The 13,828-nt window shown below is 39.8% G+C and overlaps 1 protein-coding gene across 2 annotated transcripts in view; it reads right to left on the reverse strand.

The window, feature by feature from the left end:
• FAM169A (family with sequence similarity 169 member A) overlaps window positions 1–13,828 on the reverse strand; it is a 48,254-nt gene that overhangs the window by 5,666 nt on the left and 28,760 nt on the right. For both annotated transcript variants that reach the window (XM_029064167.2, XM_029064177.2), the window contains 5 exons: window positions 10,982–11,110; window positions 7,679–7,779; window positions 5,713–5,767; window positions 5,342–5,492; window positions 1,604–1,766 (listed from right to left, as the gene is read on the reverse strand). In XM_029064167.2, coding sequence (XP_028920000.1) covers window positions 1,604–1,766; window positions 5,342–5,492; window positions 5,713–5,767; window positions 7,679–7,779; window positions 10,982–11,110 — 599 coding nt within the window. The remainder of the gene's footprint in view (window positions 1–1,603; window positions 1,767–5,341; window positions 5,493–5,712; window positions 5,768–7,678; window positions 7,780–10,981; window positions 11,111–13,828) is intronic.

Raw genomic sequence — 13,828 nt, forward strand, 5'->3', positions numbered from 1 at the left:
GCTTTGCACTCAGCCTCCTTCCCCTCACTCATGTTGCTCTCCTGGTTAGTAATTTCCTCCCTCCCCACATTAGACAGTTCATAGCTCTTATCCACATTTGGAGCTTTTATAAAAAAATTTCACTTTTTCCAAAAGGTCTTGCCCAGTTAATCGTTCAGGACTCTGAGTCATCATTTAATCAGCTAATTCTAGCACTTATGAACTTATTTATATCTATTCTCAGCACTCATGTATATATGTGAACTCATTTATTTTGACCACTTAAGTTGTTAAAATAAATAAATAAATTATTTTTGTCTCCCCCATTAACAGTTTAAGCTCTCTGGAGACTGGTAACATGTCATAGAATGCACTTCACCAAAATGGGCTCTGAGCAACTACTACTGTAGGTGCTCCATAAATATCAATGAAATTAGAAAATTCAACACAGGAAACCTGGTTATTAGTGATTCTTCGGCTTTGCCACTGAAAACAATATGCAGCAAGTAGCAACTTCGTACTTCGGTTTCATCCTCTGATGGCTAGAACACTAAACAACTAAGACAATTAAATAGCTTGCAGGCTTCCTATTTAGAAGTCTGACTTCTAAAACCAAGACCTCCTCAGAAACAAAAGGGTCAAAGTTTCTCCAGTGCTTCAACATTTTGCTAGTCCAGGGACACTGCCTATTTTTCCTCCATGCCCACTACTGTTCACCAAAGAGGGTGGCAGGCTTCTGTTCTTAGAGGGCTGCCCAAGTCTTGGGGTCATCAAAAGGAGAGTCAAAAGTAAGTAAGTCTAGATGCAGGTCAAGTTTTGCATGCACAGCCTCTCCTTCCAATGACATTAAACTACAGGGAACAAGGCTACTGGGAATTAATACAGTTATGGTTCCCAAATATAAAAATCATCCTGCAATAGTATGATAGGAAACTGAAGTCCATGAGTGTTTCTGACAAACAATTTTAAATAGCAGAGCTTGCTTTGAAATTTTGGGGTTGGTTTTTTTTTTTGGCTTAGTCTAAGGTTTGCTGAATGAATAACTATGAAATTTACCTGCCAAAAGCAAAAAATAAAAATAAAAACTTCACAGAATGTTTTTTCCCCCCCAAAAGTGCATTAATTCCAATCTTTTGGGCATCTTAGACTATGAGCTCCTTGTGGGATAAGGACTGTGCCTGACCTTTTTTTTTAATGGCATTTGTTGAGCACTTACTTTGTGCCAGGCACTATTCTAAGTGCTGGATTAGATAAAAGGTAATCAAGTTGGACTCAGTCCTTATCCCATATGGGGCTCACAGTTTAATCCCCATTTTACAGATGAGGAAACTGAGGCACAGAGAAGTTAAGTGATATGCCCAAAGTCACACAGCAGACAAGTGGCAGAGCTAGGATTAGCACCCAGGTCCTTCTGACTCATGCTCTCTCTACTTAGACCATGCTGTTTCTAAGAAATAACGGACTTCCCACCATATCATGTTGTTTCAGTTCTAAATAAGCCTTACATTTTTACACAGCAATTTTAAATTCTGCACAAGTTAATTTCTAGTTACAAAATAATCAATGGAAAATATCCAAAGCAAATGCTTAAAAATTAGACACCTAATTTGTGCCAGTCTCTTACCCCTTTGTCATCCTGCTTTTCAGGGAGTGATGTACACAATCCTTGTGTCTCCAAATCTGACTGTTCTCTATCATCAGTTTCTTCCTCAAATTCGATCACATTTTCTTCAGGTTCTTCAATTACTTCTTCTGAGCTTTCAGACGTATATGTGTTGGACTCCAATCTATTAAAAAGTTTTCAAAAAAAGTTTACATGCTCCTTTCACTACTCTAGTTTGGAAAAATGTGGCCACGGGGTAAGGAAGAAAATCTTCAAAAAACCTTGGTCCATTTTTCCCCTGAAATTTTGAAGTACTGTATAGTTGTAGTAGTTTTTGCTCCTTAAGTACACTGAGGTAAAATATTACTGATTAATCAATCAGTGGTATTTATTGAGTGCTTACTACGTGCAAAGCACTGTACTAAGCACATGGGAGAGTACAGAACAACAGACACATTTCCTGACCACAATGAGCTTAGAGTGATTAACCTCTATTATATAGGAAAGGATGTAATTTCTGCTCATTCAGTAAGAGCCAAAAGACATTTAGTTGTATCATTTCAAAATTTCAGGGCATTTTTAATTAGGCACCTCTAAAATCAACTCAAACACTAGTAATTTAAACAGAGGTAGCCTCATCCTGTCACGTGCTCTGACAACGTGAAACAGAAACAGTAGAAATGGTATTTACTAAGTGCTTACTGTGGGCAGAGCACTGTTGTAAGCCCTGGGAAATACATGGGTGGGAATTAGATATGGTCCCTGTCACTCGGGACACAATTCCATCCAACAAACATTAGGACCTGTGTCTTGACTGAGCCTGCTTTAAGAACAGGTCTTCAGCAGAAGTGATCTAACTCCTACAGCTTCCGAAGAAACACAGTTACAAAGGCTGCACTTCTATGAAACCCAGCCCTCGGACAAGAGTCCCAGAACCTTTGACATCTGAAGAGCCCTCGAAAAGCCTGTTGAAGCAGTCGGCCTCCCATTCTGTGTCACAAACCCTGTCCTCCCTGGTGACTTTCCCATCTCCATAGACAACACCTCCATCCTTCCTGTCTCACAAGTGTTTTCCTTGTCTCCTCTCTCTCATTCCACCCACATACTGAATATATCACTAAATCCTGTTGGTTCTACCTTCAAACATAACTAAAATCCGCCCTTTTGTGTCCAAACTGATACCGTATTAATACACTCATCCTCTCCCGCCTGGATTACTCACATCAACCTCCTTGCTGATCTCCCAGCCTTCTGTCTCTCCCCACTCCAGTCCATACTTCACTCTGCTGCTCGGATCATTTTTCTACAATAGCGTTCAGGATATGTCACCACACTCCTCAAAAGACTCCAGTGATAGCCCATCCATTTCAGCATCACACAAAAACTCCTCACCATTGGCTTTAAAGTACTCGATCACTTTGCCCCCTCCTAACCTCACCTCACTACTTTCCTACTACAACCCAGTCCGCATACTTCACTCCTCTAATGCTAACCTTCTCCTATGCCTGGATCTCGTGTACCTTGCCACTCACCCCTTGCCCATGTACTGACTCTGGCCTGGAACGCTCTCCCTCCTCAAAACTAACAATTTCTTCCCCTCTCCCCACTCCTTCAAAGCCTTATTGAAGGCACATCACCTCCAAGAAGCCTTCCCTGACTGAGCCCTCCTGACCTCTTCTCCCGCACCCTTATGCATCGCCCTGACTTGCTCCCTTTGTTCTTCTCCCCTCCCTGTCCCACAGCACTTATGTACATATCTGTAATGTACTTATTTATATTAATGTCCAACTCTTCCCGCTGAGACTGTAATCTCATTCTGGGCAGCGAATGTTTCTTTATTGTTGTATTGTACTCTCCCAAGTTCTTAGTACAGTGCTCTGCTCAATAATGCGACTGAACGAATGAATGTGTTAGCTTTCCTGGGGTGTGGGAGAAGGACAGGAGATTCAGAAGAAGGGAAGAAAGGAGTGGGAGTTGCAACAACATTTTGTGTCTGGCTGAACTGGACGGTGTTGAATTATGTACAAGTATATACTGTTAGATTCCAAGATATGTTCTAGATTGGATCCATAAAAAGGGAGTGTTAAGCAAAAAAGCGCTAAAGAATAGTTTCCCATAGGAAATAATGTGCATTAACGTGCTCCCCAAGATTAAAAATGGAGCGAAACAAATATATTTAAAAAGTGATATGAACACATTAATAGATGTGTATAGCTAGTCTACAGTGACATGATCAGATAGCAATGCAAATATCAACAATTCAGCAAAATCCTTAGAATAAAAAGCTTAAAGAGGGAAAGACCTACATTAAGAACTGATTTTCTGACAATGCAAAATTGACACAGGTCAGTTTTTATTTTATCAGCTGAAGGGAAAACAACAACAAAAAAACCCCAGTGACATTTAAGGGGGTTTCCATTCAGGAATCTCAAAGCAGATACAATCTACATAGTTATAGCCAGAGTACACAATGACCACGCAGCCAGGCAGTCTGAAACTAATCTTTCTCTAAGCCAGTGTTCTCCCCATCACAGACACCCTTTATAGCAGACACAATGCAAATAAAATCTGCAAGCCAAATTCTACAGAGTTTCCTTAGGCTAACTAAGGATGCAGTTAGCAACAACCTTCTGCTTCACTGCGACTTCTAGATTAGCAGTGTGTGGAGATTACTGAATGTATCTGCAGCCATCCTCGAGCCTGGAAGGAGTAACCTCTGCCTTTCAAATCACCTACTTACCACCCTCTAAATGGTAAGCTTGTTATGGGCAGGGAACATGTCTTACTGTACTCTCCCAAGCATTAGTACCGTGCTCTACACAGTAATCGTTCAATAAATATGATTGACGGACTGACTCTGCTATTCATGGTCAGCCAAAAGAATTGACCACCTCCACTAAGGAATTCTTTTTATGACTACACAAGACATCTGCTGCTCCAATTTAAACAAAATTCATCTGATACAGAAGCAGTATGGTCTAGTAGAAGACACGAGCCTGGAAATCATGGGACCTGGATTCTAATCCTGCCTCTGCCACTCAAAAATCTCCAGTGATTGCCTATCCACCTCCATATCAAAAACTCCTCACTTCAAAACACTCTATCACCTTGTCCCTTCCTACCTCACCTCGCTTCTCTCCTTCTACAATCCAGCCCACATTCTTCCCTCCTCTGGTGCTAACCTTTTCACTGTGCCTCGTCACACCTGTCTTGTCACCAACCCCTGGCCCACATCCTGCCTCTGGCCTGGAATGCCCTCTCCCCTCAAATCCGACAATTAGTCTCCCACCCCTTCAAAGCTTTATTGAAGGCCATCTCCTTCAAGAGGCCTTCCCAAACTAAGCCCCACTTTTCCTCATCTCCCACTCCTTCTGCATCGCTCTGACTTCCTCCCTTTGCTCTTTTCTCCTCCCCACCTCCCCACCCCCACAACACTTGTGTATATATCTATAATTTTATTTGTATTGATGTCTCCTTATTTGTATTGATGTGTCTCCCCCAACTCTAGACTGTGAACTCATTGTGGGCAGGGATTGTCACTGTTTACTGTTGTACTGTACTTTCCCCAAGCACACAGTACAGTGCTCTGCACACAGAAAGTGCTTAATAAATACGATTGAATGAATGTGAACCTTGGACAAGTCTTTTAACTTCTCCGTGACTCAACACTTTAATACCAGATTTATCATTACAGACCGCCTAAGCAGAAAAGCATTTGTTCAAACAAGCAAGCACCAAATGCTATAAAATGTACCTTACCTGCTCACTGAAGCTGCAGATGAAGTCTGGGGCACATTCTCATCCTCATCTTGGGGAGTACTAGGTTCTGAATCCTGAAACTTCTTTCCTATCTTGGGTCGCTTTAAGTGACTGCTTCGCGTACGTGTGGAAACGGGTGTTACATCCGACACTGTTAAAGAATAAAATTAAAACACATCGAATCCACCAGCCACAGAAATGCAGGAGACATGCATGCTACGGCAGCAGACACAATGTCCATATCGTGATTTCTGCATTCTTACTGCACTTATTTCCCTGTTCTTCTAAAGCCAGACTGGAAAAACATACCTGCCAGCTGCCGAGAAACACTCAGGAATTATATTACAAAATTTGACAGCAAAATTTCTTACCTCTAGAAGTGCTTGCATGGGCAAGCAAGGCATCTTTGCCTTTCAGATAATCAACCTAAAATACAAGATAAAAATCCAAATTTTATGTACTGATTAATATTCAAGTCTCTTCAAACATCTAAAATGATCTCTTGGGAATTAACATCATTTTGCAGAAATGTTTTTTTCCTTTTCAAAATCATTGATTCCCCTTAAAACTCCTGAGGTTTTTTCTTTAATTGTTGAAATGAGCCCTACATATTTGTTCATAGTCAATGTAAATGTAGCTGTGACCACAAAAATATCTGTCAAATCACAAAGACAAACATTTAAGAAGTGTTTTCAATCTCTGGTTATAGTATATACTAATTTTAAAACTGCTATATAAAGATTATTCCTCAAAGTATCCCAATGAGTTAAAATTATTATCCTCAGTCCTACTTCACAATTCACCTGAGAGTGTCACAAAAATCAGTCGGAGGCAAAGTCAGGTTTTAAAAAGGCTTGTTTCTTGACTGCTGCTAGCATTCCCAGATTTAGAGAGGTGCAATTTTTCCATGAAAAATGACTAGTTTATAAAGATAGATTTTTCCCAGCCCCGCTAGAGGGGCTGGAATTACAACTCAATTTTTTTGAAGAATGCCTCCCCCACTCACCAAAAGATGTTCAATAATGGTGAATCGTTTTTAAGCACGACAGAAGTTTAAATCATTTCTGACATCTTTAAAGGAATCTGTTTAAAAATGGCTGTCCTGGAGCATCTTAAATAGACACCATCTTCACCCCCAAAAACAAACCCAAATAAAACACAGTAAATGATCCTAGATACATTCCATTAAGGGAAAGAGTGTCAAACACTTCTAAGTGATTCAGTGTATGTGTGGTCCAAGGAACATGTCTACCAGTAAGTACAAAGTAAATGCTCAAAAAATATGAATGACTGATCTGACAACACAAGTCTCTTTGGATAAAAAGTGGCTATATCAGAATGGAAGAGTTCCACAGTAATAATTTCTCTTTAGCCCAGCATTATTGCAAGAATGCAATCCTCTCAATTTTAAGAGAGGGGGATAGGAAGGAGATTCATTTTGGATGTAGAAAATTAGATTTTTGGCTGTTCAAGTTAGTGCAAAATACTCTAGAGGAATGGGTTCAAGTATACTTTGTTCTATATTCATGCAAGATTGGTTAGACAAATCATTCACCTCATAACTGTCATAGAAACTGCCCAGGACTCAAGTTTTTACCATACTCAAATCATAATTCTTGGCCTGATCTCATTAATATAGTCTCTTTCATCTGTAGAGCTTCCATAAAAGGAATTTTGATTAGGAATGTCATCTTGGTGTTACATAATAATGCAATTGTTAATGCATCGCTGAGCAAAGTTTTCATAGGTTGTAAGTCATTTATTCCAAAAACAAATTTGGACTGAAAAATGAAATTGAAAGCTTCTCAAAATGTTACTTCTGAAATGCTGATCTAAGAATATTGATTGGATTTCACACAAATCTTTCCACTTTAGTTTTTGAATGGGTTTCTCTACCCAAAAATCACAGGCCAAAATCTTTTTGAAGAGGGAACAGAGCAATTAAGATGATGAGGGCTGATGTGTCACTTATCTTCTTCACCAAAAATCTAGTCCCCACTAATTTTTAAAGTAAAATAAAAAGAGAAGAGAAAGGCAGTCACCTCTGGTGAAGAGTTTATTAGATTCTTTATTTTCAAGAATGCTCTTTTTCTAGTGGTATTAGCAGTTTCAACTTAAGAACCCAACTGCAATTCTTCAGCAAAAATTATTTTAAATTCAAAAAAAAAAGTAACAGCCATAAATATTTAGCTGTTTCATTCGTTGTTCTTATTTAATGAGATCACAATTTCCTTAAATTTTCCTAAGACGTTTAAAACATAGATATCAATTTTTTTAAATCAGAGAACTACACTTTTATACACACCACACACACACGACACACACAAAGGTACCTACAGTTAGCTGCATTTCACTAGGCTGGTTATCCCCACTTCCTAGTTCATATGCCGGGGTAGCTGCAGTGACACATTCTTCATTAGTCTCGTTTTGAGAAGCCTCTGCTCTTAGAAGAATTCAAAAGAAAATGAAATCCACTCAGTAGGTAATATCTTGTTGTTTATAAGACCGCTTTATTCTGTTTCCAAAAATAAACAGCAATGCTCTCAAGCACAACTTATATTGAAACCTATATAAAGACCATATGTTCTTTATGTACAAATTGTACAAAAACACTCAGTTTTTCTTCCACAATGAGTCTTTTCACTGTGCATTTTGGACAGATTGCTGGTAGAATTCATTCATTCAATAGTATTTATTGAGCGCTTACTATGTGCAGAGCACTGTACTAAGCGCTTGGAATGAACAAGTCGGCAACAGATAGAGACAGTCCCTGCCGTTTGATGGGCTTACAGTTAGGGAAACTTGATCCGACGTGTTTATCTGGGTAGAATGCACTATCGTGTTCCAGGGAAGAGGTTGCAAACAGAACATAGTGAAAAAAGTCTCTTTTCACTAGACTCTTGAACAAATCACTGAAAAGGATTTCTAAAATTCATTTTCCACCCTATATCCAGATGGAAGTTTGATGGAATTTTATACTATTTCCCGAAGACTAAAACTGGGGTGAAAGGGAATCCTACTTTTCATTCATCTTATCTAGATCCTTGACACAATGAAAGGTGACGGAGTAGAAGTAATGGGGGAAGGGGAGGATACCCACCAGAACTCCTGGGATACTTTGAGGCTTCTATTTAGATTTTTGATATCAGGATTCAGAAGGTGGGGTACTACTCTGGAAGTTCTGAAGTCTTGAGCATTTTTTGATGACCTAATATTTAGAATCCCACATAACCCTACTTACTGATTCTTCCTCCTGTTTTCATATCCATAAGAGAGATTTATGGGGAAGATGCCCAAGGCACTTAATTCACCCCAGGTCCTTATAAGGTCTGCAGATTATTAGTGGTCTCAATTTCCGAGTTCAATAACCATGTCTGAATGGGGGCAGATGTTAGTATAAATATTTGGGTTTTGTGCCAGACTGCAGTACAAAAAGACATACTGGGTTGGATCTGTGATCCACCCAGATAAATACGTCTCCAAAAGCGACATCAAAGAACACAAGAGAGGAGTATTAAAATGTCTAATGGCCTCCATACCCATCCTCAAAGTTAGGGTTCACTGAACCTGTGAATAACCCTTAAATTTTCCATTCTAAGACTACTATGGATCACTGCTTCTTGCCCTACCCCTTCCTGCTTTCTTTGCTTATACATTCCCCCATTTTTTTCTTCTCCATGAATTTTCTTTTTCTTCATTTCTCTTCCTCAGAACCCATGTTATCTTCCATTAATCCACTCTCTGGCTCACTCCCTTATTTTCTCTTTTGGCACACTGACATCTGGTTCTGTTTTTTTAAGTTTGAATCCTCTGCATTCCTCCATCCCCACCTTTTGTTTTTTAGTACTTTTCAATTGCCACATTCCCTTTGCCATCTCATTTTTTCCTCTCCTATCACCTACATGTGTGTTTGTAGATTAGAATGAGGTGCAGAGGTGGAGGTGAAAGGTCCAAGTTACCCCTCAGTTCATCCTGCTAGGGGAGGCTTCTTGGATGCCTCAATAGACCTTGCTTCCCTCCAGCCCAGGAAGGTCTTTGTTGCTCCTTCTGTCTCTACCACCAGACTTGTTTGAAGGCACTTAAAGATTCAAGTTTCAGTGAAGACTCTGTCCCCATGTAAGAGCCACTGAAATCTCAGTTGATGTAGTAAGCTCTTCCAGGGAGCAAAATGTCATAAGACAGGGATAAACTGAACAAGGATGTCACAAAGCTATTGAGTGGGCTGAAAAGTGTGATCAACAACAAGGCAACCAACTAGTGAAAGATAATTCAAATTACAATTACATATAAATGGGCTTGGAACTATTGGTCACTACTGAGGAAAAAGATTCAAGTCATTCTTGACTATCCTTTAAAGTTACTGGTCCAAAATGCAATGGCTGCCAAAAAGCGCAAGTGAACATTGAGCATCATGAGAGGGATAGCAGGCCCAAGAGGGTAATGTTCCTACATAATCTAACCATGGTATGCTCAGATCTGGAATACTGTGTATAGCTCTGGTCACTGCATCTTAAAAAAGGGAACATAATTAGGCTGGGAGAACAACAAAGGGATAACAAAATAAGCAGAGGAAGAGGAAAGCTTTCTTATGAGAACGGACTGAAAGCTTTATTGAGTGGGAACGTGATTGATATTTATAAAATCATGAAGGACCTGTGAGGAGTTAGCAAAGCACTGTTTGCCAAATTTCACAGCATTAGGATAAGGGAATACTCATCGAAGTTTGTAACTGGGTTCTAATCCCGGCTCTGCCACTCACCTACCGGGTAAACTTGAGCAAGTCACTTACCTCCCCTGTGCCTTAGTTTCCTCTTCTGTAAAATGGGGACTAAATATCTGTTCTTCCTCCCACTTAGTTCCTGTCTCATGTGCAGTTCGTAGTCTATTTCTGACCTGATTAGCTTGGCTTAAATAAGCTTGTAAAAACTCCATCATTATTATCATTAATAAAACTTTTCACCCAGGAGAGGGGGCAAGCCCATAAAAACTGTTTTCACAGAAAACTGCAGACAGAAGGTATCAGCGGGTTCAAGATGGATTTAGAGTTGTTCATGGACAAATAATCCAAATGGGAACTTTATGGATGTTAGATGGTATATTCCTAAACATTAGCACGATCATTAACAAGAGCAACCATCAGAGTTTCTCCAAGTTTTCTATGCCAATACTGGATACAGAAGACTGGGCTAGATAGACTTTTGGTCTCGCCCAATAATGATGTGGTTTTCGTTCTTACATAGACATCAGGCAAGCCACATCCTACCCCTCCTAAACAGTTGAGGGAGGTGGGGGGGGGGGTGGCGGTGAGGGGATGTAGAAATAGCCCAACAGACTTACCAATGCATTGTAAAACAGAGAGGGAAACTGTAAGGAAAACCCAAGGAAAGCCTGTGTGTCATGAAGATAAGAGCCAAACAGGAGGAGGAGGAGAAAGAGGAGGAAAGTGATGAAATGAGGATGCATGAGAAGCGGCAGCTAGCGGCTGACTAGAAAATTCCAGCCAATGGATGGACCCCTTCATCACTGATAACTGTTCATGACAGACTACAGACTAAAATTTAATATATCTATACACTACCTATTATCACTCCTTTTTAAGAGGTAAAGCAATGAACTCAATTTGAAAATATTCTTTCTTACCTGTAATTTTGAGTGTTTCCCTCTGTAATGCATTAGTGATTGAAGTTCTCTGGTACCAGTGCCCAGCCCCTTCAATTTCCCAAAGAAGGTCATAATCTCCTGGGTACTTTTCAAAGTATTGTTTACAAGCTGAAAGAGAAAATGTTCTGTTTAGGGGGGAAAAAAAATTCTAGATTTCACTTTATTAAGTCAGTTTTTGTCTCAGAAGTGTGAGAGTCCACTAGACTCAAAACTAATCTGCTTTTGATTTTATTTTTACTTAGGTAGCTGCTTTCAGAGATTTTATGCAAAATCCTGAAAGACATGCCCTTGGAAAGGTGGTCTAGATTTAACTCTGACTAGTGATCAAGACCTATGACAGGAATTGTATCTGGGAGGGACCCTGAAAGAGTAATCACATACAATTAATTTTAAAGCATTTTGTCCTCACGGAACAGTCTTAAGAAATTTAGAAAATGAAACCTAGAAACTGCAAACACTGGTTAGGAAAAGGCTGGAAAAAGACTATATACACAAAATAATCTATGCGGACCCTAGAGGAGGTTGAAAAATACCTTTGAAGAGCAGTTAAAATATGGGTTAGAGAAAAATAAAAACCAGAATATGAAAGAATTACCTTGTATAGTTAACTGGCAAAGTAAAGTCAACCCTCCTCTGCTGCCCCATAAACCTTGCTCTCTCTCTCTCTATAGTCTCAGCCACTGGGAGGACAGGTTGTCCAAGAACAGACCCCTTTCAGAAAGGCCTACTAACTGTGTCCAAAGACAGCAATAGTTCTTCCAAGTGCAGGCATGGCAAACTCATTTCTAGACAGACTACTGTTCTTCATTTACTGACAAGTCTCACTTTTAAAAGGCTGAAAATGACAAAGTATTTATAAAATTAGCAATTTAATGCATGCATTCTGCAAGATATCATATATTTAAGTTTCTTGAAAATGGGTTTGTTCTTTGGGGTACATTTTCCAACTGAGGCATGTGTTACAAGTCAAGGTCCAAACTAGAACCTCTAGAAAAGTAACATGGAATTACACTATATGTAATATACTCTAATGAAAAAGCATGACAGCAAAATATTAAATGAGTTGTACTATGACTGTGAGCCTTTACAGGAGGTGTTTTTTCTATTTTAGCATAGAATTTATCCAGTTTACACTAAACATCATTTTCCTCTAAACTGTAAGCTTGTTAAGGACAGGGAACACGTCCACTAATTGTTGTATTGTACTCTCCCAACTTAGTGCAGTGCTCTCCACGTAGTAAGTGCTCAGTAAATATGACAATGAATGAACCTCTGAACCTCTGAACCATCTCCGTTAGGGATCTTTTTCTTCAATCAAATTTATATGAAAGTAGTTTGCTCTCTTGAAAATGGATACGACACCTTCATCCAAGATCTGTTTAGGCATCATACAATGATACACTGGGTAGCTGAAGTTCAAAGAGAACCTTGTTAGATTCCTTTGAAGGAGACACAGTTGACTTAATATCTGCCTCATCCATTTCTAAATGTAACTGTCTTTCCAGCTGAGCAATTTCTCTGGTTATCTGCTTAGGCGGTCTCTTCAATACTCTGAAAATCTGATTCAAATGGTGGGCACTGCTTCCTCCAGATCCATTCATTGCTGAATGCTTAATCTCAGCCCAAAGATGGATATACTTACCTATGATGATCGGCCAGAATGATGGGGCCAGTCAGGAGAATGTGAGGGGTAAGACATCAAATACTATAGATTGTATACCTGGGGTGAATGTAACCCAAGGTAAGCCTGTATTATTAAATAGAACAAGCGGAAATGAGAATAGAACTACCTGAATTAATTTCAGCATTGAGGAGAAGAAAGAGGGGAGGGAAGGAGAGCACATGCATCTTGTCACTTCTAGGTGGAAAAATCTAGGTTCCATTTTTCATAGTGTGAACAATTTAGGGCCTCACAGAGCCAGATGATCTTACCTGCTGTCAAACAACTGGGAGAGACAGAGGTAGGGGCTCCACCAGAAATCCCAGAGTAGCAGCATCATCAAAAGACCTTCCCCAATTTCCCAGTATCCTAAGCCATATAAACCCAGGCAAACTGTGCTTTCAATGAACTTAATTTAAACCCATCCTTAGCACTTTTGTATATGCCTTATATTTCTCCCCCACCATAGACTGTAACTACCAACTCTGTTGTATTCTCCCAAGCACTTAGAAGCAGAAGCATGGCTTAGTGGAAAAAGAGCACAGGCTTGGGAGTCAGAGGATTTGGGTTCTAATCCTAGCTCTGCCACTTGTCTGGTGTGTGACCTTGACCTTGGGCAAGCCATCTAACTTCTCTATGCCTCAGTTCCCTCATCTATAAAATGGGGATGAAGACTGGGAAGCCCCCTGTGGGACAACCTGATTACCTTGTATCTACCCCAGAGTTTAGAACAGTGTTTGGCACATAGTAAGCACTTAGCAATTGCTATAATTATTATTGTGGTCTGCACACAATAAACACTCAATTAATACCCACTGATTGATTCGTGTAAATATTTCTGTTTGTCACCTTCATAAGACTATAAGATCATTTTGGGTGTCAGGTGTCACTGCTTGAGTTTGAACTTCCTAAATTCCTACCACAAGGACGTGCACCAAGTGGGCAGTCAATAAATACTATCACCACCTCAAAACTGGAGCAGGAAAGGTGAAGAAGGGGCATGATCTCACACACGCATACCCCACCACCACCACCCCCAAACCCCCTACCCCTGCAGCCCTGGACCACAATTTTGGCAATTTCCTCTAGATAGTTTATGCAGTTTGTGTGTCTCTATTAGAAGTGATCCAAAACATGCACTAACACTGATACTTTTTTAAACAGAA

This window comes from Ornithorhynchus anatinus, chromosome 1 (assembly GCF_004115215.2).
Source record: "Ornithorhynchus anatinus isolate Pmale09 chromosome 1, mOrnAna1.pri.v4, whole genome shotgun sequence".
Lineage (NCBI taxonomy): Eukaryota > Metazoa > Chordata > Mammalia > Monotremata > Ornithorhynchidae > Ornithorhynchus > Ornithorhynchus anatinus.